Source organism: Podarcis raffonei, chromosome 16, assembly GCF_027172205.1.
Source record: "Podarcis raffonei isolate rPodRaf1 chromosome 16, rPodRaf1.pri, whole genome shotgun sequence".
Classification (NCBI taxonomy): domain Eukaryota; kingdom Metazoa; phylum Chordata; class Lepidosauria; order Squamata; family Lacertidae; genus Podarcis; species Podarcis raffonei.
In genome coordinates, this window is record NC_070617.1 from 5,369,503 (window position 1) to 5,391,808 (window position 22,306).

The 22,306-nt window shown below is 47.8% G+C and overlaps 2 protein-coding genes across 3 annotated transcripts in view; one reads left to right on the forward strand and one right to left on the reverse strand.

The window, feature by feature from the left end:
* The window catches only part of SV2A (synaptic vesicle glycoprotein 2A), a 53,720-nt gene extending 51,938 nt beyond the window's left edge, over window positions 1-1,782 (forward strand). Inside the window, exon 13 of the mRNA XM_053369381.1 lies at window positions 1,440-1,782. Coding sequence (XP_053225356.1) covers window positions 1,440-1,623 — 184 coding nt within the window. The 3' untranslated portion in view covers window positions 1,624-1,782. The remainder of the gene's footprint in view (window positions 1-1,439) is intronic.
* Window positions 1,783-9,808: 8,026 nt separating this feature from the next.
* Window positions 9,809-13,791, reverse strand: BOLA1 (bolA family member 1). Of its 2 annotated transcripts, none has more exons than XM_053369419.1 (2): window positions 13,734-13,791; window positions 9,809-10,629 (listed from the first exon to the last, which is right to left on the reverse strand). In XM_053369419.1, exons 1-2 carry the CDS (start codon window positions 13,781-13,783, stop codon window positions 10,170-10,172), a joined length of 510 nt encoding a protein of 169 aa, XP_053225394.1. In that variant the 5' UTR covers window positions 13,784-13,791; the 3' UTR covers window positions 9,809-10,169. The 2 variants fall into 2 exon arrangements, with proteins under 2 accessions (XP_053225394.1, XP_053225393.1); XM_053369418.1 differs by having other exon boundaries at window positions 13,686-13,786.
* Between the last annotated feature and the right edge of the window lie 8,515 nt (window positions 13,792-22,306).

Here is a 22,306-nt window from a genome sequence, read left to right on the forward strand (position 1 = left end):
AATAAGGGATTTTCCGGGCACAGGTATGTTCAACTTCTGAGCCCCTCTGAGCCAAAGGCAGAAAGCCCAGCCAGCAGCCAAACGAAGCCTCATCAATAAGGGACAGCAGCGGAACATGGCGCTGGGATAAGGGACTGTCCCGCCAAATAAAGGACACTTGACAGCTATGATCTCTAGTTGGTGCACATGGTTCTCCTCCCCATTTTCTCCTCACAACAGCACTGTGAGGCTGAGAGGCAGTGACTTGGCCCAAGGTCACCTGTGAGCTTCGTGGCTGAGCGGGGGATTCGAACCCTGATCTCCCAGGCCCTACCTAGTCCAACAGACGAACCATTACGCTACACTGGCTCTGGTTTCCTCCATTTGTGTCGCTGGCTTGCACAGCGAGGGCGAGGAGTCAGGTTTTTTTCTGATCAGCAGGTGACTGGCGTGAAGACTGTGTTTTTAAAACACATGATTTCCCATGGCGAGATGCCACACCAAAGCCTGGCAGACTCATCGTGCCCAAAGAGAGGCTGTGCGTGTCAATAACTTGTAGTTATTTCCTGATTCTGAGACGCAACTGCCTGGAGAACAAATTCTCTCCCTGAAAAAAACCTCCCATGTGCATCTTTTTCTTGATATTCCGAAGGCATCCGAAGGGAAGTTTGATGTTGTTGGTTTTTTATTAAACTTTATTTAACATAATTATTACAAAATACAGTACAAGCAAAATACTGCAAATATATACATACATATTTCAGATAAGCACACATATATTAAAAAAGAACAAAAAAGAAAAAAGGAAGAAAAGAAAAAAGAAAAAGAAAAAGAATTTCTTCCAAATTTATTCTACAAATATCTCAATCATAAAATTTCACTGATTGACTTCCATTGCTTACACTGCACTTTGTATATACATTTTAAGCAAAATTGTATCTGTCATTCCGTATTTTCCCCAATCTCATACAAATATTATAATCAATAAGTTTTCTAAATCTTTCATAAATCTATTCTAAACAAAACCAATACCTTACACAATACCTTTTTGTTGTGTTTTTATATTTTGTGGGAAGCTGCCAGGAGTGGCTGGGGCAACCCCAGTCAGATGGGCAGGCTAAAAAGTAAAGGTAAAGGGACCCCTGACCATTAGGTCCAGTCGTGGCCGACTCTGGGGTTGCGGCACTCATCTCGCTTTATTGGCCAAGGGAGCCGGCGTACAGCTTCCGGGTCACGTGGCCAGCATGACTAAGCCGCTTCTGGCGAACCAGAGCAGCGCACGGAAATGCCGTTTACCTTCCCGCCGGAGTGGTACCTATTTATCTACTTGCACTTTGTGCTTTCGAACTGCTAGGTTGGCAGGAGCAGGGACCGAGCAACGGGAGCTCACCCCATCGCGGGGATTCGAACCGCCAACCTTCTGATAATAAAATTATTATTATTTCTTCCTTTGCTTCTAGGACGACCGCTTTCGGCTTCCTCAATGCCCTGTGCAAGCTGGCCGCTGTCCTGGGCATCAGCATCTTCACGTCCTTTGTGGGCATCACGAAAGCGGTGCCCATCCTTCTGGCCTCGGCGGCGCTGGCTGTGGGGAGCTCCCTGGCCCTCAAGCTGCCGGAGACACGGGGGCAGGTGCTGCAGTGAGCGTGCATCCGTGCGAGCGTGTGAAAAAGAGAGAGAGAGATTCGCACTCGGCCCTCGTCCGCGCCTGCCCCGTCCCACTTGCCAGGGGAGGGGGGCAAGTGGCAGATCTAGAGTTGTAGACACTGTGACTGTCTTGTCGTACCATTTCAACTGGGGGGGGGGGACCAACCGTGGTCCGGGCTTTCGCCCGCAGACAAATCTCACCCCCGGCCCTTCTCCCCAATTTCCTCTTGTGGTTATCGGTGTACGTGTGAATCCTCACCCCCCCCTCCACCCACCCCAAAAAGCGACCCCAACAAAATAGCAGGGGGACCGGACGAGGCGCAAAGTCTCCCCTCTCTCTCTTTCTCTCTCTCTGTCTCTCTGCGCAAAAGAGGCGCAGGCGGGTCAGAGGTCAAACATCGGGGGCGGCGGCGTGACCCCTCCTCCAGAACCCATGGCATTTCAGGGTGTGTGACCCCCCCGCAAACCACTTCGCCAATCCAAGCTGGGGTATGTGTGCATGTGTGTCCAACTATCTGGTAGAGGACATGTGACGATGTTTTACACCAATGTGTAAGCTTGTACAAAACAGTAAATCTCACAGATCTCGGGTGTGTTAACGTGCTCCCAACGTCCCTTTTTCCTTTCATCTCCTCCTTCTTTTTTATTTTTTAAAAAAGGGGTTCTCAAGAGGCACGCTTTTGTGTCTCGGTGCACACCCATCCCACTTGTGTGTGTGTGTATACAGCAGGGGGAGACAAACAAAACAACCTCCCCCAAATCGTAGCGTCCGTTTCTGGGTGTGTAAAACTAGCGTCGGTTCGGGTGTGTGATTTCGTTTAGCTTGACGTTTCAGGGCTCCAGGTGGGGTTGGCGCTGCTGCGGGAGGGCGGAAGAGCCTTCGGGTTTCTGGGTGCGGTGCCAAACAGGCCCTGCCATCCCGCAAACCGGGCTTCGCTCTTGTGAGCCTCTCCACAATCTGTACATTCATTGCGCATCTGTGTCATTGGCTGCTGGTGGATCTGTTGGGACTCGAGTCAGCTGCCACAATTCCTTTGGCCCATCTAGTCCAGTGTTGCTGACACGGACAGGCAGCAGCAGCGCTCCGGGGGTGTCAGGTGTCATCCAGGCCTACCTGGAGATTGGAGCCTGGGCCTTTCGCGGTTCTCCTCCACTGAGATTGCCCCCGCCCTTTCCCAAGATATAGGAACATCTGAAGCTGCTATATACTATTGGCCCAAGAGGTCAGTATTGTCCACTCTGGCTGGCAGCAGCTCTGCAGGATTTCAGGCAGGGGGTCTCTCAGCCCTCCCTGGAGAGATGCCTTCAAAGGATGGAAGCTGGGACTTTCTGCTTGCAAGACCAAGCTATTGTTGTAAACAAAAATTGCCCTTTTCCCTTATGGGGTACCCAAGAGCCCATATAGAGTCCTTACATAGGTTCCCTATTGGTAGGAGAAAATAACAGAGGCCAACCAGAGAATATTGAGAAGCAAAGCAGCTAGTAAGCTTTATTGATCTGTTGCAACAGGGTACTCCCCTCACACGCAGGAGAGGAGGAGGAACCCAGAAAAATGGCGTGCAAGGCCTTATAAAGACTTTTGAAATTGCCACCCTGTAGATCAAGACCACCCCCAGAAACATCATACATACATCACAGAAGGGGTGTAACCTAAGACCACCCCTCAGGTACATCATACCTACATCACAGAAAAGGCGGTCTTAAAACAGAAATTTGAATGTTGTTTTTCTCCTGTCGTTGTTTATCTCCTGTCTGGCAGGTTACTTGATTGGATTGCCTGGGTAGCCTGGCCAATCTTTTGTAATGATAAATACTTAGTTCCTAAGCCAGGTCACAGGCTCACACCCTATTCATATCTTAAATGTGCCCTTAAGACAGGATTTGTGAGGAAAGAGACAATGGGGAGGTTTCCCACTTTGACCTTGCAGAGAAAACATTTGCTCAATTTAGGAATAAAAATGGTTCCAGGTTTTCCTGTGCTGATCTATGTACACTTATGAACATTACCATATATCTAAGACCATAAAATTCCTATCACAATATGTCCCTCTCAGATGAGGGACATGTATTCATGTGACTTTGATTGTATGTGGGTCCCAAGACAAATTAAGACACTGCATTGCCAGTTGGTGGAAACCACAGAGGATATACACAAAGTACCAAATGTGGTGACAGTAATAATAATGCAACAAAACAACACCACGACAAACTGGCTTATAAGTATAAAACCAAATTTACTAGAATAACTAGAATAGAGATAGACTTTTAACCATTCAAGCAACAAACATACTCGGGTGCCATGTGCATAACAAAGCCTGGAGGTACTGTAAACATGGAGTGGATAAATGTTTAACTGTATCTTAACAAGTTAATGGGACGCGGGTGGCGCTGTGGGTTAAACCACAGAGCCTAGGACTTGCCGATCAGAAGGTCGGCGGTTCGAATCCCCGCAGCGGGTGGGCTCCCGTTGCTCGGTCCCTGCTCCTGCCAACCTAGCAATTCAAAAGCACGTCAAAGTGCAAGTAGATAAATAGGTACTGCTCTGGCGGGAAGGTAAACGGCGTTTCCGTGCGCTGCTCTGGTTCACCAGAAGCGGCTTAGTCATGCTGGGCACATGACCCGGAAGCTGTACGCCGGCTCCCTCGGCCAATAAAGCGAGGCGAGCGCCGCAACCCCAGAGTCGGTCACGACTGGACCTAATGGTCAGGGGTCCCTTTACCCTTTACCTTTTTATCTTAACAAATTACACGTGCAATAAACGTTATACAGCCTGGATAAACGAACCATTCAACAAGTAGCCTACTTGCTTTGTGTTTCCAACTCAAGACCTATTGAAGAACATCTCATCCAGTTCAATCTTTGAAAACACAGCTTTGAAAAACTTTTTCATATTCTCCAGTGTGCTACCCTTGCCATTGTGGCGGCACGGGGTTGCCGTTCTGTGATTGAACTTACGCTACTTATTGAGCGGTTCATTTATCCAGGCTGTATAACGTTTATTGCACATGTAACTTAAGATACAGTTGTACATTTATCCACTCCATGTTTACAGTATCGCCAGGCTTTGTTTTGCACTTGGCACCTTAGAATGTTTGTTGCTTGAATGGCTACAAGTCTATCTCTATTCTAGTAAATTTGGTTTTATACTTATAAGCCAGTTTGTGGTGGTGTTTTTTTGTTGGAAACCACAGAGAGACAAGACTGTTGCTCCTGTGCTCAGATCCTGCTCAGCCGCGGTGAGAACTGAATGCTGGACTAGACAGGCCGCTGGCCTGATCCTGCAAGCCTTCTTATGGTCTTAGATGTTCCCCATCCCTGCCTTCGCATCTCCACTCAGGGGCCACATTGGGAGCTGGGGGAACGGGACTCTTAATACAAACCGAGAGATCCTTAGCCCTTTATTTCACGACCAAGAGGAAAGGAGGGAGAATCGCTGTTCCAATTTAACGTTTGTGGACCAAAAAGCTGCCCAGCAAAGCTTGATAAAAAAGCACATTTTAACTCAGCAGGATAGTGAATCTGGTCTTCTCGTTCATTCCAATCTCTCTCTTTTTAGAAAGCGGTGTGGTTTTTCTCCCCCTTTGGAGAAAAAATACCAGAAGTGGCGAAGATCGGCTGGACTCTCAGCCTTCAGCCAGCATGACTAATGGTGGGAGCTGGCGTCCCAACAACCCCCGGCTCACACTGTAGAATTATCCATTTAGGATAATTCTGGTTCCCCAGGAGGGAGAGGGCGAATACATTTTTAGCCCTGACTTGAGAGTTGGTCAGTAGTCTGGGGGGAGGCACAGAGGAACCCTGTGTCATAAACGAAGCACTAAGTCAAACTCAGCATCTTCAAAGGTCCAGGTGTCATTCCCCTTTGTCACCTGGCCCCCGGCAGCTGCAATACCCCCCTCTGGCCAGCTGGAGGGGGTGGCGCTAAAGCACAAATAAAAGGTCTTTCCTCTGGCGGCAGCAGAATAGGGAGTTTCCGAGACACACAAACCCTCAGCCCTTAAGTTATCTGAATATAGAGAGGGAGCCTGCATAACATCAATAGGCAGGGAGTTCCACTGGTTAAGCGGTGCCCTGCTGAAGCCACGCCTCCTTGCAACGTTGAACGACAGCGCAGCTAATAAATTTACATGCAACCTAACCTTTCTTCTCCTCCTTTCTGAATCTTGACGCCTCTGGAATAAGGTCTTGTTTTAAGCAGTTGCTTTTGGGAAGAAACAGATCCACACGGGAAGTATTTATCAATCAAAGCACACGCCCCTCCTTTGCGCCTTCCCCCAAAATTGTGACGCTCCCCCCCCAACCCTTCGGTCTCTCTCCATCCTTTACAGTGTAGCTGGTCTTTAAAAACAAAAAAACAAAACCCCCCACATCCAAACCATACGTAGTTCTGTCTGTATGCAAAATAAAATCAAAAAAATGACAAAAAACCTTGTGTTGTGGTTTTAGCTGTTTTTAGATGTTTGTAAAAGAACAATTGAGAAGAAAAAAAAAATCAGGAAAAAAATAATAATAGTCATTAACTTCAGTTGTCGTCTCCGGGTTGTTTCATTTTGTATTAATAAAAAAATAAATAAAAGATAAAAAAACAGAAGCCAAGAATGACGACGAGATGAGACGGTTGTTTTAAATGCCGCGTCGAGAAATAAATATTCCTAAAGGTGCTGTGGATGATGATGATGATTTAAGGTTTTAAAAAATAAAAGAGGTGGTGCGTGCAGAGTTTTTGATCGCTAGGGAAAGGATTTAAATATATGTAAGTCTGGCTCTGGCCCTACACATGAATCTTTCCTCCCCCTCTGGAATTATGAACTCATAGTAAAAAAAAGTAAAAAAAAAAAAATCTATGTAAAAATGAAAAAATAAAATAAAAGATGGAAACAATGATGGTTGTGCGTGTTGAGTTTTCCTTTTCGTTATTCTGTTGGGGATGTGCAAAGAAATTCGTGTACAGTGGTACCTCGCAAGACAAAAAACTCGCAAGAAGAAAGAGTTTTCCGTTTTTTGAGTTGCTTCGCCAGACGAATTTCCCTATGGGCTTGCTTTGCAAGACGAAGCTTGCCCCGCAAGTTCCGGGGATAGCAGGGAGGCGCAGCGCGTCTTCCCGCTGTCCCCGGACCTGGTCTGAAGGCGGTCTCCAAGAGCGCTTCTGCGACTTGGAGACCGACACTCTGTGTGTGTGTGTGTGTGATTTTCAGCATCGCCCTGCTTATTGGGGGCTCCGCACCGCTCCTGCGACCTTATTTTGGCTTCGTTTTTGACCATAGGAACGCATTAATTGATTTTCAATGTATTCCTATGGGAAACCGTGCTTCGCAAGACGAAAAACTCACAAGAAGAAAAAACTCGCAGAACGAATTAATTTCGTCTTGCGAGGCACCACTGTATAACGAAAAGTTCACAGAATTATACTTGGAAGGGATTCCCAGAGTCATCTAGTCCAGAAACATCCAAGGCATCGATTGCGATCGACCAGTCGATCCTTGGATGAGTCCTGGTCGATTGCAACGCCCCCTCCGCTGGTGACAGACCTGAGCAACCACTACCTCGGCCTGAGCTCAGGGGAAGCAGGCTGTTATGGTGCTGCTCGCATGTAACCACACAGCCTACTTCATGCCGGATCTGGTCCAAGCCCCCGCAATGCAGGGATCTTTTGCCCAACGTGGAGCCCAAACCCCCAACCCTGAGATTAAGAGTCTTACACTCCGCTGACTGAGCTTTGCAAAGGTCCTCCTCGCACCCTGGATCGCGACAGGCGCCCGCTTGCAAAATTGCAACTGACCGTTGGATAAACTTTGAAAGCACTTGATGCAATGAAACGAAGGCAAGGGGCCACCTTGGGAGGAAAAGGTGGGATATACATTTAAAGGAAAATAAAACAATGTTGCGGAAGCACTGAATCTAGCAAAACCAAATAAATCTGTTATTGTGCTGTGGGAGACAAGGGCGATCAAATGCTATAGAGCCCCACGAGGACAAGTGTTCAGATTTCTGCTGGCCTCTCACTTCTCTGCACCTAGAAGCTGAAAGTGCAAAAGTTGCAAACTGTTTCCCCCCAAACAGGTTCTTCTGGATTATTTCCAGCCCAGCAAGGTGTCCTTGCCTCCTTTTCCATTAAGATGCTTTGCAGTGATGAGCCGGAAATCCAACAGGTGCACAGATGGCTTAGTTAGTGCCTGGGAGGGGAGGGAGAAGCTTCACCTGTTGAATTTTTCTTCTGCGCAGCCCTTCATTTCCCAAGGTGTATAATCTGGCCATTCACAGATCCACCTTGGAGTGCCCGTGACATTTTGTAGCTGAAGATTAAGTGATTTATTTAACTTTTCCTTAAGCTATCCATTAGACCTGGGATGTTCTACTGAGAGACAGCGGTGGTGTAGTGGTTAGAGCAGAGCTTCCCAAACTCTTCATATTCGTGATGCACTTTTTAGACATTCATTATTTCACAATTCAGTTTTACTCAGATGTTAAAGATTCAGGTAGGTAGCTGTGTTGGTCTGACGCAGTTGAAATAAATAAAACAAAAATAATAAATTGTCCAGTAGCACCGTAGAGACCAACTAAGTTTGTTGTGGGTAGAAGCTTTTGTGTGCATGTCTCTGAAGAAGTGTGCATGCAAGGGATGCGGGTGGCGCTGTGATCTAAACCACTGAGCCTAAGGCTTGCTGATCAGAAGGTCGGCGGTTTGAATCCCCACGACGGGGTAAGCTCCCGTTGCTTGGTCCCTGCTCCTGCCCACCTAGCAGTTCGAAAGCACATCAAAGTGCAAGTAGATAAATAGGTACCACTCCGGTGGGAAGGTAAACGGCATTTCTGTGCGCTGCTCTGGTTCGCCAGAAGTGGCTTAGTCATGCTGGCCACATGACCCAGAAAAACTGTCTGTGGACAAACGCTGCCTCCCTCGGCATATAGAGCGAGATGAGCGCGCAACCCCAGAGTCGTCCACGGCTGGACCTAACGGTCAGGGGTCCCTTAACCTTTACGGTGCTACTGGACAAATTTTAATTTTAATTTATTTATTAGGAGGTTAAAGTAACCCTTTACCAGCCTCAGGAGGAAAGCTCTGGGCTAGAGTGTCAGACTAGGACCCGGGAGATCCGGGTTCAAATCCCCCCACATGAAGCTCTTGCAGGGGTGACTGTGGGCCAGTCCCTGCCTTCTCTCAGCCCTGAGCCTACCTCACAGGACTCTCGTGAAGATTAAACGAGGTGAGGAGAACCATGGGTTTTGTAGGCAAGGAATGCGTTCTGGAGACTTAGGCCTTGTAAGCCACGAATAAGGAACTAGCTCATGTGATTGGCTAGCAGAGTGGAGCTTTTGGATTGGCCAGATCTGAAATATATACAATCCTGGCCTTCAGCTGGTCCACTGACCAACTCAGACCATCACCCCTGCAGTAACTAGATCAGGCCAAAGGTGTTTTATCCAACCTAGCCTCCTGTTCTCATGGTAGTCAAATACAGTATTACATACGCTTCAGGTTACAGACTCCACTAACCCAGAAATAGTGCTTCAGGTTAAGAACTTTGCTTCAGGATGAGAACAGAAATCAGTGGGTTTTCTTCAGCAATAATAATACAGTGGTACCTCGGGTTACATACGCTTCAGGTTACATACGCTTCAGGTTACAGACTCCGCTAACCCAGAAATAGTGCTTCAGGTTAAGAACTTTGCTTCAGGATGAGAACAGAAATTGTGCTCAGGCGGCGCGGCAGCAGCAGGAGACCCCATTAGCTAAAGTGGTGCTTCAGGTTAAGAACAGTTTCAGGTTAAGTATGGACCTCCGGAACGAATTAAGTACTTAACCCGAGGTACCACTGTATCCCAAAGAACCAGATACGAATTCAGATAGACTGCCTCTGGAACTGGGGGCCCACCTTATTCTCTCAGTAGCCAACCAGGTGCCAAGACTTGAGCGCTTATCTCGGAGGTAAGGCGTTCCAGGTGCGAAACAGGTTCTTCAGCCACTGATGACCCAAACCAGCTTCTGTTGGGACAAGCCTCAAAACTGGGGAGGGGAGAATGGTTTAAACATAGCCCCCACCACACTGCTCACTTCTCCTCCTTTTGAAACCCCAAGGCAGAACCACAGAATTGTAACGTTGGAAGGGACCCAGTTGCAGCTGCGGCACTGTAAATTCCCCTCCCCCCAAAAGGGAAAATAAAACCACCGTGAGAAGCCACGCCCCTTGCAAATTCCAAAGCCGGAAGTTTAATTTGCTCAAATTACAAAAAGCTGGGCCGGAACGAACTGTTGAGAAACCCAAGCGAATTCCCCAGGAAACATCGGTCATCGGTGGAAAAACGGAAGCTCCAAAATGCACACATGATACTCATTTTTTTATATGAGAGCAAGCCAGAACGACACTCCGAGGAAGAGTGCGGAGTGTCCATTGCGGGGAGGGAATCGCAGAATCATAGAAGACGCTGGCATCTAACCCCAAACCCCTGCGATTGCAGGAATTGCAGCTATGAACTGGAACACAGGTGTTTCGTTTATTCGCTCCAGAAACATGCTCAGATACGGCCTTTGGCAGCAGACCGCTTCATGCCCGGGGTGTCCCCTCGATCTTCCCAGCCATCTGGGGGTCATGCTTGGACCCCCCCAGGCACTCGGGGCTCTGGATGATTTTGGGGTTCTTCTCCCACTGCTGGGGGGTCTTGGCCTGGATGGAGAGGGCGTGGACGGGCCCGGCCAGCTCCTCCTGCAGAATGTCGTTGACCAGGCGGTGGCGGTGGATGAGCGAGAGGCCCTCAAAGCGCCGGCTGGCAACCACCACGCGGAAGTGCGTCTCGGAGCCCCGCGGCACGGCGTGCATGTGGCTGTCGTTGATGATCTCCAAGTGCACGGGCTCCAGTGCTTGTTTCAGTTTGGCCCGGATGGAGGCCTCTACGGGGGTGTTCTCCATGGGCGAGCCGCCCAGCGCCGAGTAGCCAGCGGAGAAGATCGGCCGGCGGAGAGCTCGGCGGAGGACCAACAGGCCCGAAGACAGCATCGAGAGAGGCCTGCAAGAGACAAGGAGGTTTGCTCGTTTCAGTTACCGTATTTTTCGCACTATAGGACACACTTTTCCCCCTCCAAAAATGAAGGGGAAATGTGTATGCATCCTATGGAGCGAGTGCAGGCTCCTTGGCTTCAGCGATAGCAACGTGAAGCCTCCGAAGTGCAGAGGGAGCGTTCCCTCCGCGCTCCGGAGGCTTCGCGTTGCTTTCGCTGAAGCCTGGAGAGCGAGAGGGGTCGGTGCACACCAACCCCTCTCGCTCTCCAGGCTTCGCTTCACTGAAGAGGTGCTGCACTGTTTTCCCTCTCTGCGCAGCGCCCCTTCAGTGAAGCGGGAGGAGAAATGGAAGGGGCACCTTCCTATGGTCGGGTGCGTCCTATAGAGCGAAAAATACGGTACATGTTTTCTGTCTTTAAAAAAGGCACGTCACCAAAGGAAAATGGGCAGGGGGTTAAATTCACTGCATGTACTGTGTTAAAGGAAAATATAATGAAAATGATGTACAGATGGTACTTGGCTCCTGTTAAATTAGCAAAAATATATCATAACTGTGATAATTTATGTTGGAAGTGTAAAGGAAGGAACTTTTTATCACATGTGGTGGACCTGCCCCAAGGTGAAAGACTTCTGGGAAAAGATTTATAATGAATTGAAAAAAAATGTTGAAATATATGTTGATAAACAAACCAGAGACCTTTCTTCTTGGAATAACAGGTTTGGAATCGCCCAAGAAAGATGTTAAATTATTTTTGTATGCCACAACTGCTGCTCGAATTTTATTAGCTAAAAAGTGGAAAACGCAAGAATTACCAACGGTGGAAGAATGGCAGATGAAGATGATGGTCTTTTCGGAGCTAGCCGACCTGACTGGAAGAGTCCATGACCAGAAGGAGGAGAATTACCAGGAAGAATGGACGAAATTTAAAGACTATTTAGTTAAATATGTTAAGTTAAATTAATGGGAAACAGCTTGCAGATATTTAATTGGCTTTGGATTTTCTATAAGCTAAGTGATGAACTAATATGTTTAATTACAAATTGAAAAGATTTAAGGATGTTAATGCGTAAGTTAGAACTATGATTTGGAAAACCGTTAAAAGGATATATATTGAAATTCAACCAAAGGGAAGCGAGGAAGTCACTTAGCAATGTTAATAAGTGTAATTTCTAATAAGGTTATGATGTTTGTTTGTTTGTTTGTTTATAATTTTGTGAAAATCAATAAAAAAAATTTTTAAAAAAGGAAAATGGGTGGGGAGGGAAGAGGAAGGGGAAAGGAGGAAATTTTTCTTAGTTACGGGGTTCTTGTGCCGACTGGTCAAAAGGGAAATTATTTTCTTTGCAGCTGAAGGTACACAGAAGGTAACTTGCTTGTTTTGGTTCATGTTTTCAGTCTTAAAAAGGGCACAGCAGAAAAGGAAAACAGGTGGGGAGGGAAGAGGGGAAAAGGTGAGGGAGCTCTGGCACTGTTTCTTAAGTTACGGGGTTCTTGTGATGACTGGCTGAGAGGGAAAGATACCTTTCCCTCTTCTATCATTGAATCATTTTTTATTTTTATCCACAACTTTGTTTGTTTATTTTAGCTGGCTCACCACAGCTGTTACAAATGTCGGTGGCAGCAAGGCAGTCCTTGCAATATTTAAAAAGATGCAGCCCGAAAGGAAAATAAGAGGGGTAGGGAAGAGTGGAGAAAGGGGAAATTCTGGAGCTATTTCCTAGTCAAGGGGTTCTTGCAATGACTGGCCGGGAGGGAAAAATCTCTTTCCCACTTCTATGGTTGATTTATTGTTTTATATATTCTGACCTTTTTCTTAAGAAGACTGATGTGGGGGCTAGGTTTGTTTTGTTTTAAAACCCCCGTAAAAATCCTGCAAATTCAAAGTGTTGGTGCTGACCTTTAAAGCCCTAAACGGCCTCAGTCCAGTATATCTGAAGGAGCGTCTCCACCCCCATCGTTCTACCCGGACACTGAGGTCCAGCGCCGAGGGCCTTCTGGCGGTTCCCTCACTGTGAGAAGCCAAGTTACAGGGAACCAGGCAGAGGGCCTTCTCGGTAGTGGCACCCGCCCTGTGGAACGCCCTCCCACCAGATGTCAAAAAGAACAACAACTACCAGACTTTTAGAAGACATCTGAAGGCAGCCCTGTTTAGGGAACCTTTTAGTGTTTGATGTATTGCAGTATTTTAATATTTCTTTGGAAGCCGCCCAGAGTGGCTGGGGAAGCCCAGCCAGATGGGCGGGGTATAAATAATAAATTATTATTATTATATAAATCAGGTTAAGGATGAGAGATAAATGAACCACTTTGTGGTTCAGCATCCAAAAGCTATTAAATCGGGGTGGAAGGGAAACTATCGATACACCCCCTTGAGCTCTTTGGGGATGCAATAAATAAATACAGATGCAACAAATAAACAACATATGTGGTTTGTGAAACAGCAAAATGAGGGCCCTCTATGTGGGGTTTAAGTCCTGGAATCCATCTCTTGGGCAAAAAGCCCAGAACTGGAAGAGCGGCTGCTCCCCTGAGCATGTGCAAAGTGCCTTTCCACACCCCCCCCCCGCATCCCAGAACAAGTAATCAAGCTAAGTTTCCAGGGCAGTCTGCCTCCGAAATTAAAACTCCGGGGTTGCATCCGGACCAGGGGGTTTGAGAAAGGACGAGGGGGCGATGATGGCTCTAGCAGGCCAGATGCGAAAACAGAAGGGGGCTTTCTGGAGAGGCGGGCGGTCATTCCCGGTGGGAGGTGGCTTGCAGGAATGGAAGCCTTTTTTTGCAAATAAAGGGGAAGGCGGCGGGGTCGGAATGGTTATTAGTGAGGCTGCAAACAAATGCTTGGTATGGAATTTTATCCATGCACTGCAAAAACAAGGGGGGTGTTGCAAGCTGAGCGCATTGCAAAACGGTGCGCGAGGCAGCTCCAGTTTACACGCAGTGCATGGAAAATACAGCCTGTCACTCCCCCCCCCACCCCGCCCCCAGCATCCCTGCAACCCCGGGGTTCAAACCCCCAAAGCTCCCCCCACCCCACGCTCCAAAAACAGCAGCCTCCCCCCCACCTGTCCTTCAAGGTAGAGTCTCCAAACTGCGCTTCCTGCACCGCTGACCTTCTCTCTCCTCGGCTGGGAAGCGTCAACAGCACTACAGTTCCCAGCATGCCTCGGGGCCCTCCCCTCTTCCTTGTTTCCTCGGTGCATTCTGGGAATTGTAGTTTTTTTTGCTCCATTTGGCAAAAGCGCGTCTTTTAATGCGAAATGGGAAAGGGATCCGAGTTTTTTTGCTCTGCAAAATGTGGGACCTCTGAATGCGCAGGGAGGGGGCGGCTGCGTGTTACCTGAGAGTAACACATCCTTACAACCTATAATGCAACAGGACTTGACTTGCACGTTTTATTAGCAAAAAAACAACAACTCTTTCCGGATTTTCATTTTTGGGAATATGGCAACCCTAGCTTTAAGATTTTCTTAAATCAGGCACCCCCCAAACTCATCCCTCCAGATGTTTTGGGGACTACAATTCCCATCATCCCTGAACACTGGTCCTGTTAGCTAGGGATGATGGGAGTTGTAGTCTCAAAACACCTGGAGGGTCGAATTTGGGGGTGCCTGTCTTTGCACACATACCCCTCGAAAGAACCCCGAGAACTGTAGCTTAAGGGCGCTGGGAATTGTAGCTCGGCCCGGCCCGGCCCGGATAAACTACATTTCCCAGGATTCTGTGAAGGGAGAAGCCACGTGCTTTTTAAGCGTAGGGTGTTTTGGAATCAGGATGCAGTTTGCTACTTTGACCACGGGGTGGCGCAAACTTCGCCCCTGAGATCCTTTCTGCCAGGATATACTGTACAAATAGAGAACTTTCGGAGTTCTGTGTTTAAGAGACGATGGAAGAATATCCGATCCACCCAGGACTTAATCCAGGTAGTTAAGATGCAGTTTACAGCAAACGCATCCTCGCTTGCACCATGGTTTGTAAGCACCTTGGGGCAGTGACCTCTCTGGTGACGGCTTCCCGTCAAACATGTTGGGAGTTAGATTGGCATAAAGTGAGAATCAACTGGTTGCAAATCACTAAGCCAACTGAATGCCTTCATCCATAAATGTCTCGTCTCGTCCCAGATTTTTTTGGACCCACTACTGTCCCACACGAACCAACGGATTCAATTGTTGCAACAAAGGAGATTTCAATTAAACCTGAATAACTTTCTGGTGGTGAGAGTGAAAAGGATTGTGGACTCTCCTTTGTTGGTGGTTTTTAAGGTGGCCATCTGCCAGCGATCCTTTAGCCGTGATTCCTGCATGGCAGAGGGTTGGACTAGATGACTCGTGGGTGCCCTTCCAACATTACAATTCTAAGCAGTCTGTGTGTGATAAAGAGAATCTAAAGAGACATCTAAAACTGGGCGGCGACTATTCCTACCAAACCTCTAGTGGCAGGGAGTTCCGCAGGGCGCAGGACCTGCCACACTAAAGGGTCTTTCCTTTGCAAAGGCTGACCCAAACCTCAGGGGCATGGCAGGGAACCAACAGAAAGTTCATTTGAGAGTGAGCGATCAAGGGGGAGCAGAAAGTCTCCCCAGCTTCCTGAAGCTGCTTCGGGTCCAATCTGTTAAGGCCTTTGGAAAGCCACAAAGGAGTGCAGCTCTGGGGTTGCACACCTGGGAGATGGGGAGGGGGGATTTAAGCGGCCACACCTGGACAAAGCCACTCCCCCCTGCCCCCTCTGCCATCAAAGGGGTAGGGTGCCCTCTGGCTAACACCTGCCAGGTTATGGATGGAGCATGAAGTCAAGCCTTTAAGGAATGCACCCCGGGGTGCCCTCTGCACCTAAGCCGCTAATCACCTGTAATTATGTGTTGTGTTCAGAAATCCAGGGGGGTTGACCTTCCCTGGCGGGGCTAAGCTGTTGTGGGAGGTGGGCCGAGCCTTCAGTTGAAGTTGGAGAGGCTGCAGATTAGGGGCAAAATTGGGGGACGATTGTGCCCCGCCGACACCTTTGTTGCCGCAGCAGGGATGGCACCACAAAACACCTTCTCGCCAGGCGTTCCACACTCCCCCCCCCAATTTTTATTGATTTTCCAAATTTTATGACAAGCATCAAACAAAACAAACATAGATCCTAACTGTAATAATTCCACTTTTGTAAACATTTTTTGTTGACTTCCTCAAATCCCCCTAGCTGAGTTTCTATGTATATCATTGTAACAGTTTCCCAAAACTAATTTCTCATAAAATTCACTTAATCAATTAACATCTTTCTTTCTTTTCATTTTAACTTTAGATCTATTATTCTATAACATCACATATTTAAATCCTAAGCCAATCTGGTACTTGCAAGTGTTTCTATTTAAATTATCTTAGCATATTTAGCTAGATGGTCTTTAAATTTCATCCATTCATCCTGGTACTCTTCCTCCTTCTGGTCGCGGACTCTTCCGGTCAGATCGGCTAACTTTCTTGGAATTGCCCAAGAAAGATTTTAGATTGTTTTTGTATGCCACAACTGCAGCTAGAATTTTGTTGGCCAGAAATTGGAAAATACAAGAAGTACCAACAGTGGAGGGACGCGGGTGGCGCTGTGGGTTAAACCACAGAGCCTAGGACTTGCCGATCAGAAGGTCGGTGGTTTGAATCCCTGTGAAGGGGTGAGCTTCTGTTGCCAACCTCCTGCCAACCTAGCAGTTTGAAAGCATGTCAAAGTGCAAGTAGATAAATAGGTACCGCTCCAGTGGGAAGGTAAACGACGTTTCCGTGCGCTGCTCTGGTTCGCCAAAAGCGGCTTAGTCCTGCTGGCCACATGACCCGGAAGCTGTACGCCGGCTCCCTCGGCCTAGAAAGCGAGATGTGTGCCACAACCCCAGAGTCGGTCACGACTGGACCTAACGGTCAGGGGTCCCTTTACCTTTATTCTCAGAATATAGAGATAGAAGCATCCTTCAACAAGGATGTTTTGAAAGTTGCAGTTTTCTGCTGAAGCTGAGCTATCCCACAACCCCCATTTCGCTCTCAGGATGGGGGTCTTCTTCCCAAAACCCCCTTCTTTCTCCCCTCCATGAAAAGTGAAGAGTACCTTGTGGTATTCTGGAGTAAAACTGGGATTATTCTAGCGGATTGGAACTTGGAACATTTCAAGATCTCCCACGGCAACCCTGTAAGTCCTCCCCATTGTGTCCCGTTCCCCCCCCCCCCCCGGGAATTGCTACTCAGAGGTAGACTGCCCGTGATTCTGGGGCTCTGCTTAGCCAACCTATAGTGGCTGCTGATAGACCCATAAACCCCCTTCCACAAATTTGTTTAATTCCCCTTCTTAAAGGCCGTTCAAGGCCTGGATTCTGCTGTGTGGCAGGCAGGCATTCAACGGGTGAGCCTTTCCCCCCCATTCAGCCCCCTTCCAGGGGAAATTTCCCCTGCTGGATTCCTGCCTGTTGCAAAGCTGTTAAAAGCTCACACTTTTATATTTTCAACTCCAGTTGCAACTTTACGGGTTGAAAAACAACAACACAATAATTGCATTCAATGCAGGCAGGCAGAAATCCAACAGGGCATTGTTTCCTCTCTTTCCCCTTGCCCTGGTTTTGCAATCCTTTGACCGTTCGTTGACCTCGGCTTTGGAGACATCCCACCCAAGATCTGTAGGCAGAGTGGAGTCGTTTTGGGTCAGGCCTCTGCTAACAGGCCAGTTCTTCAAAATTATATCGCCTGCCAGAATGTATCAAAGTGGCAGGAGGGCACCCTTGACCCCGAGATCCTGGGAGGGGGGTGGGTGGGGGGAGAGAGAAAGAGGGCATTTTTTTAAAAAAGAAAAAAACCCACAACCTTATTTTTGAATGACATTAGTGTTTGCTCTGCCGCCCGGGGTGAAGATGGGAGGTCACCGAAGGGTTAATACGGTGCGTCCTGGTAAATGTTCATTCAGGACTTAAACAACCTTCAGGAAGGGAAGTGGGTCAAGCTGTTCCCCCTCCTCTCCCATCCCACATTTTATTTTATTTTGGACGGGAGGGAAGTGGGTCGAGGACAGGATCATTATGGCAAGATGGTGAGTTTCTCAAAGTTGTTGTGGAATTTTTCGGAGGGGGAGGCATAAGAATACAATAGGACGTGCAGGCTGGATCAGGCCACTAGCCCATCGAGTCATCATCATCATCATCAAACCTTTTATTGGCATCACATACAAACATCCAAAACAAATCAGTACAGAATTACCACTTCCCCAGTGGCCCAAAACATTTGCTAAAAGAATGGAGGCAGAGCAGTCTATCGTCATATCTCTTGGTCTCCAGGGAGATCAGGCATCTGCAGAGTATTTTGAAGACAAAAAACCAAATAGAGATATTTAGCCACTAACTTGGTGAGCTCCTGATCGTTCCCCAGTAATAGAAAATGTATGATCTCCGACTCTGGTTTCCATTTGGAGATACAGAGTTGATCTAGAAATTGCTGATGGAAACCAGCATATTGTTGTTGTTGTTTAGTTGTTTAGTCGTGTCCGACTCTTCGTGACCCCCTGGACCAGAGCACGCCAGGCACTCCTGTCTTCCACTGCCTCCCGCAGTTTGGTTAAACTCATGCTGGTCGCTTCAAGAACACTGTCCCACCATCTCGTCCTCTGTCGTCCCCTTCTCCTTGCGCCCTCCATCTTTCCCAACATCAGGGTCTTTTCCAGGGAGTCTTCTCTTCTCATGAGGTGGCCAAAGTCTTGGAGCCTCAGCTTCAGGATCTGTCCTTCCAGTCAGCACTCAGGGCTGATTTCCTTCAGAATGGAGAGGTTGGATCTTCTTGCAGTCCATGGGACTCTCCAGAGTCTCCTCCAGCACCATAATTCAAAAGCATCCATTCTTCGTCGATCAGCCTTCTTGATGGTCCAGCTTTCACTTCCATACAGATCAGCATATAGTTTACAATTAAGAACCATATGTTGTAGGGGTTTCCACCAGGTGGTCTTCATATGGGCAAGTTCTTTCTCCTTCCACCCTGGCTGAGAACCTTCCCCAAAGGAGGTTTGATGGATTTGAATTAAACCTGGCCAGCGAAAATGCCCTTCTTTCTTGAGGGTTAAGCAGAAATTCAAGGTAATTATGGTTAGTTTCACAAGGGTGGCGATTTTAGGGTCCTTTCCAACTCTGCATGTCTGTGATCCTAGGTTCCAGCTTGTCAACCTCCATCTTCAATCGAGACGCCCAGAACTGGACACAGTATTCCAGGTGGGGGTCTGACCAAGGCAAGATTAGAGTCGTACTGTCCCTTCCCTTGACTGGGGCACTAGACTTCTGTTGACGCAGCCTAGAAGAGTGTTAGCTTTTTTTTTGCTGCTGCGTCACACTGTTGACTGCAAGTGAAAATTAAGAAATGAGCTTTCAGACTGATTTGGCAGTTATCCCTTGCAAGGACTTCCCAGTGATTCTGCACTTGTTGCAAACTCCAGCCTGCACCTTCCGCTTGGTCCGGCCCTCAGCTGGTTCTTCGGCCCCCTTCCCCCACTTCTCGCACTCATCCAGCAAAGCCAATTGGATCTGACATGACGCCTGAGCCTCCCGGTTTAATCCTGGGTTATGTTTCCCTCCAGTGACCACGCTGGCAGAGATTAGCTGAGGGGCTCAGGGAAAAAAAAACCCCCAAACACCTCTCTGTTTGTCCAGGGGCTCTTTATTAAAGAGGCGTCGTCGTGGGAGAGGAATTCCCCAGTAGGAACAGACGAATCCATCAGTTTCAGGTTATCTCTTCCAGTTCGGCTCTCCACATCAGCTTTCAATTCCTTCTTGACAAAATGCTTGCGAAGGTTCGTCGGGTACTTTAGCGCGAATTTCCTCCTGTTTATTTATTGCATTTACAATTTAGCCTAAAGCCACAGGTTTTTATTATTTATATAGTTATATATTCAGTGCTTTTTGTGTGTGTGTGGGGGTGTACACAGGGGTACGCATACCCCTAAACATTCTGTGAATTTTTGTACTTTTGTCCATTTACTGTATTTATTTCCCCCGATTTGATCTATAAAATGGTGGTTTTCTTGAGTCAAAACCCCTAAACATTTTTAGGAAAAAAGCACTGTACAGTGGTACCTTGGGTTACATAGGCTTCCGGTTACAGACTCCGCTAACCCAGAAATATTACCTTGGGTTAAGAACTTTGCTTCAGGATGAGAACAGAAATCGTGTGACGGCGGCAGCAAGACGCCCCATTAGCTAAAGTGCTGCTTCAGGTTAAGAACAGTTTCAGGTTAAGAATGGACCTCGGGAACGGATATAAGTACTTAACCCAAGGTACCACTGTACAGTCATACCTCGGGTTAAAGTAGCTTCGGGTTAAGCATTTTCGGGTTGCGCACCGTGGCGACCCGGAAGTAACGGAGCGTGTTACTTCCGGGTTTTGCTGCTTGTGCATGCGTAGACGTGGCGAATCGCAACCCGCAGAGGCAGGTTCTGTTTGCATCAGGATGCGAACAGGGCTCCGGAACGGATCCCATTCGCATCCAGAGGTACCACTGTATATATTTATGTGAAGCACTGCATACATACACACACACACACACACACGTGTCTCCGGTCTGAAATGAGTTTTAACAGCAGAAGAACCACTGGGCCATTGCATCTGGTAAAAGGGGTCCTAGCACAGTCCGCCTGCATAGTTCCTGCAGTGGTCAAATGCCCCAAAGAACCTAGGGATCCAGATAGACTGCCTTTGGAACTGGAGGTTCCATAAGGACATCGGAAGAGCCTGGCTGCTGGGTCAGGCCTGAGGGGCCCCATCCACCACAGCCTCTTGTTCTCACAGTGGCCAACCAGGTGCCCCAATCCCGCAAGCAGGACCCGAGTTCAAAAGCAGCACCTATGCAACTTTCCAGGAACTGATACATATTCCTCAGCGGAGGGAGAATATCTTTGCTCCCATGATGCATTCCAGGCCCTTTTTTTAAGACTGTGAGGTTGCGGCACCCAGATTTCAGACGCCTGAGTCCTTCTGGACGTGGCTGCAGGGTTGGTGTGTGTGTGTGTCGTCCCCCTTTGCTATCAACTTGATTCTTGAACTTTCTCGCAGGCCGTATCAGCCCCAAAGAGCACACTCTGGAGCTCTGTGGGGAACGCCCCCAAACAACTTGGCGCTTTCCAGCTCGCTGCTACTCTACCGCCTCCCCTTTGGCCACATGACCCCCTTCCTCCCCCCCCTCCTCTGCAAAATAACTTTTCCTTGTTTTTCGATTTCCAAACAAGACATCCCCTTGTCCCGTCCTGCTTGCCTCTGTTCCCCAGCAAAGGTCGCAACCTCCTTTGCCCTCTGCGTGACACGTTCGGTCACGCCTTTGCAGCATTCCAGAAAACTGACATTCCGGATTCCCCAGAGAGGAGCCGAGAGAGAGGGGGGGGGGGAGGGGGAGAGAGGGAGGGGGGTTTCTTTCCTCCCCCCAACCCCTAACTAGGCAAGCCTCCTTCACCATCACATCGGCAAATGCAATATTCAGAGAGAGAAATCAACCCCAAATTTGTTGTTGTTGTTTAGTCGTTTAGTCGTGTCCAATTCTTCGTGACCCCATGGACCAGAGCACGCCAGGCCCTCCTGTCTTCCACTGCCTCCTGCAGTTTGGCCAAACTCATGCTGGTAGCTTTGAGAACACTGTCCCACCACCTCGTCCTCTGTCGTCCCCTTCTCCTTGTGCCCTCCATCTTTCCCAACATCAGGGTGGTGGCCAAAGTCTTGGAGCCTCAGCTTCAGGATCTGTCCTTCCAGTGAGCACTGATTTCCTTCAGAATGGAGAGGTTTGATCTTCTTGCAGTCCATGGGACTCTCAAGAGTCTCCTCCAGCACCAGAATTCAAAAGCATCAATTCTTCGGCGATCAGCCTTCTTTATGGTCCAGCTCTCACTTCCATACATCATTACTGGGAAAACCATAGCTTTTACTATACGGACCTTTGTTGGCAAGGTGATGTCTCTGCTTTGCCAACAAAGGTCTGTATAGTTAGGAGGGTTTTTTTTCTTCTAGGCCTTGTTTTCTGGGGGGAAGATTTGGTGGTGATTTATTTTTTTTAATTGCAAACTTTATTGAATTAAAGAAGAGAAGAAGAAGAGAGTTTTGGAGTTGATATCCCACTTTATCACTACTCAAAGGAGTCTCAAAGCGGCTAACATTAAAACAACAACAACAATGGCCAAGCATAAAGCATTGTCTTCCAGATGCAAAGTCTTGTATGTAGTCATCCACATGGCATCGAAACACACTAAGGAAATCTCTGATATTGCAGATTAAGTCCACACCCAAAGGATACGCTTCAATCTCTAGAGCGTTAAAATAATTTCTCCTTATTGGCTGCTGCGACTGAGAAGGAAGGGAGATTACTGTGGTACCTCGGGTTACATACGCTTCAGGTTACAGACGCTTCAGGTTACAGACTCCGCTAACCCAGAAATAGTACCTTGGGTTAAGAACTTTGCTTCAGGATGAGAACAAACCCATCTTCCTTTGTTTCTCCTCTGATCACCGTCTGATGGTGAGTTAAGTGCCTCCATAAGTACTATATTCCACTTACATCTAGAGCATTAAGATAATTTCTCTTTAGCGGCTGCTGTGACTGAGAAAGAAGGGAGATTACTGTGCTATGGCTAATAAACTGATATAAATTGAGAAATGGAGATTTGAAATTGACAGAGAATGGAAATAAAGGCATCAGAACAGTGGCCCAAGAAGGC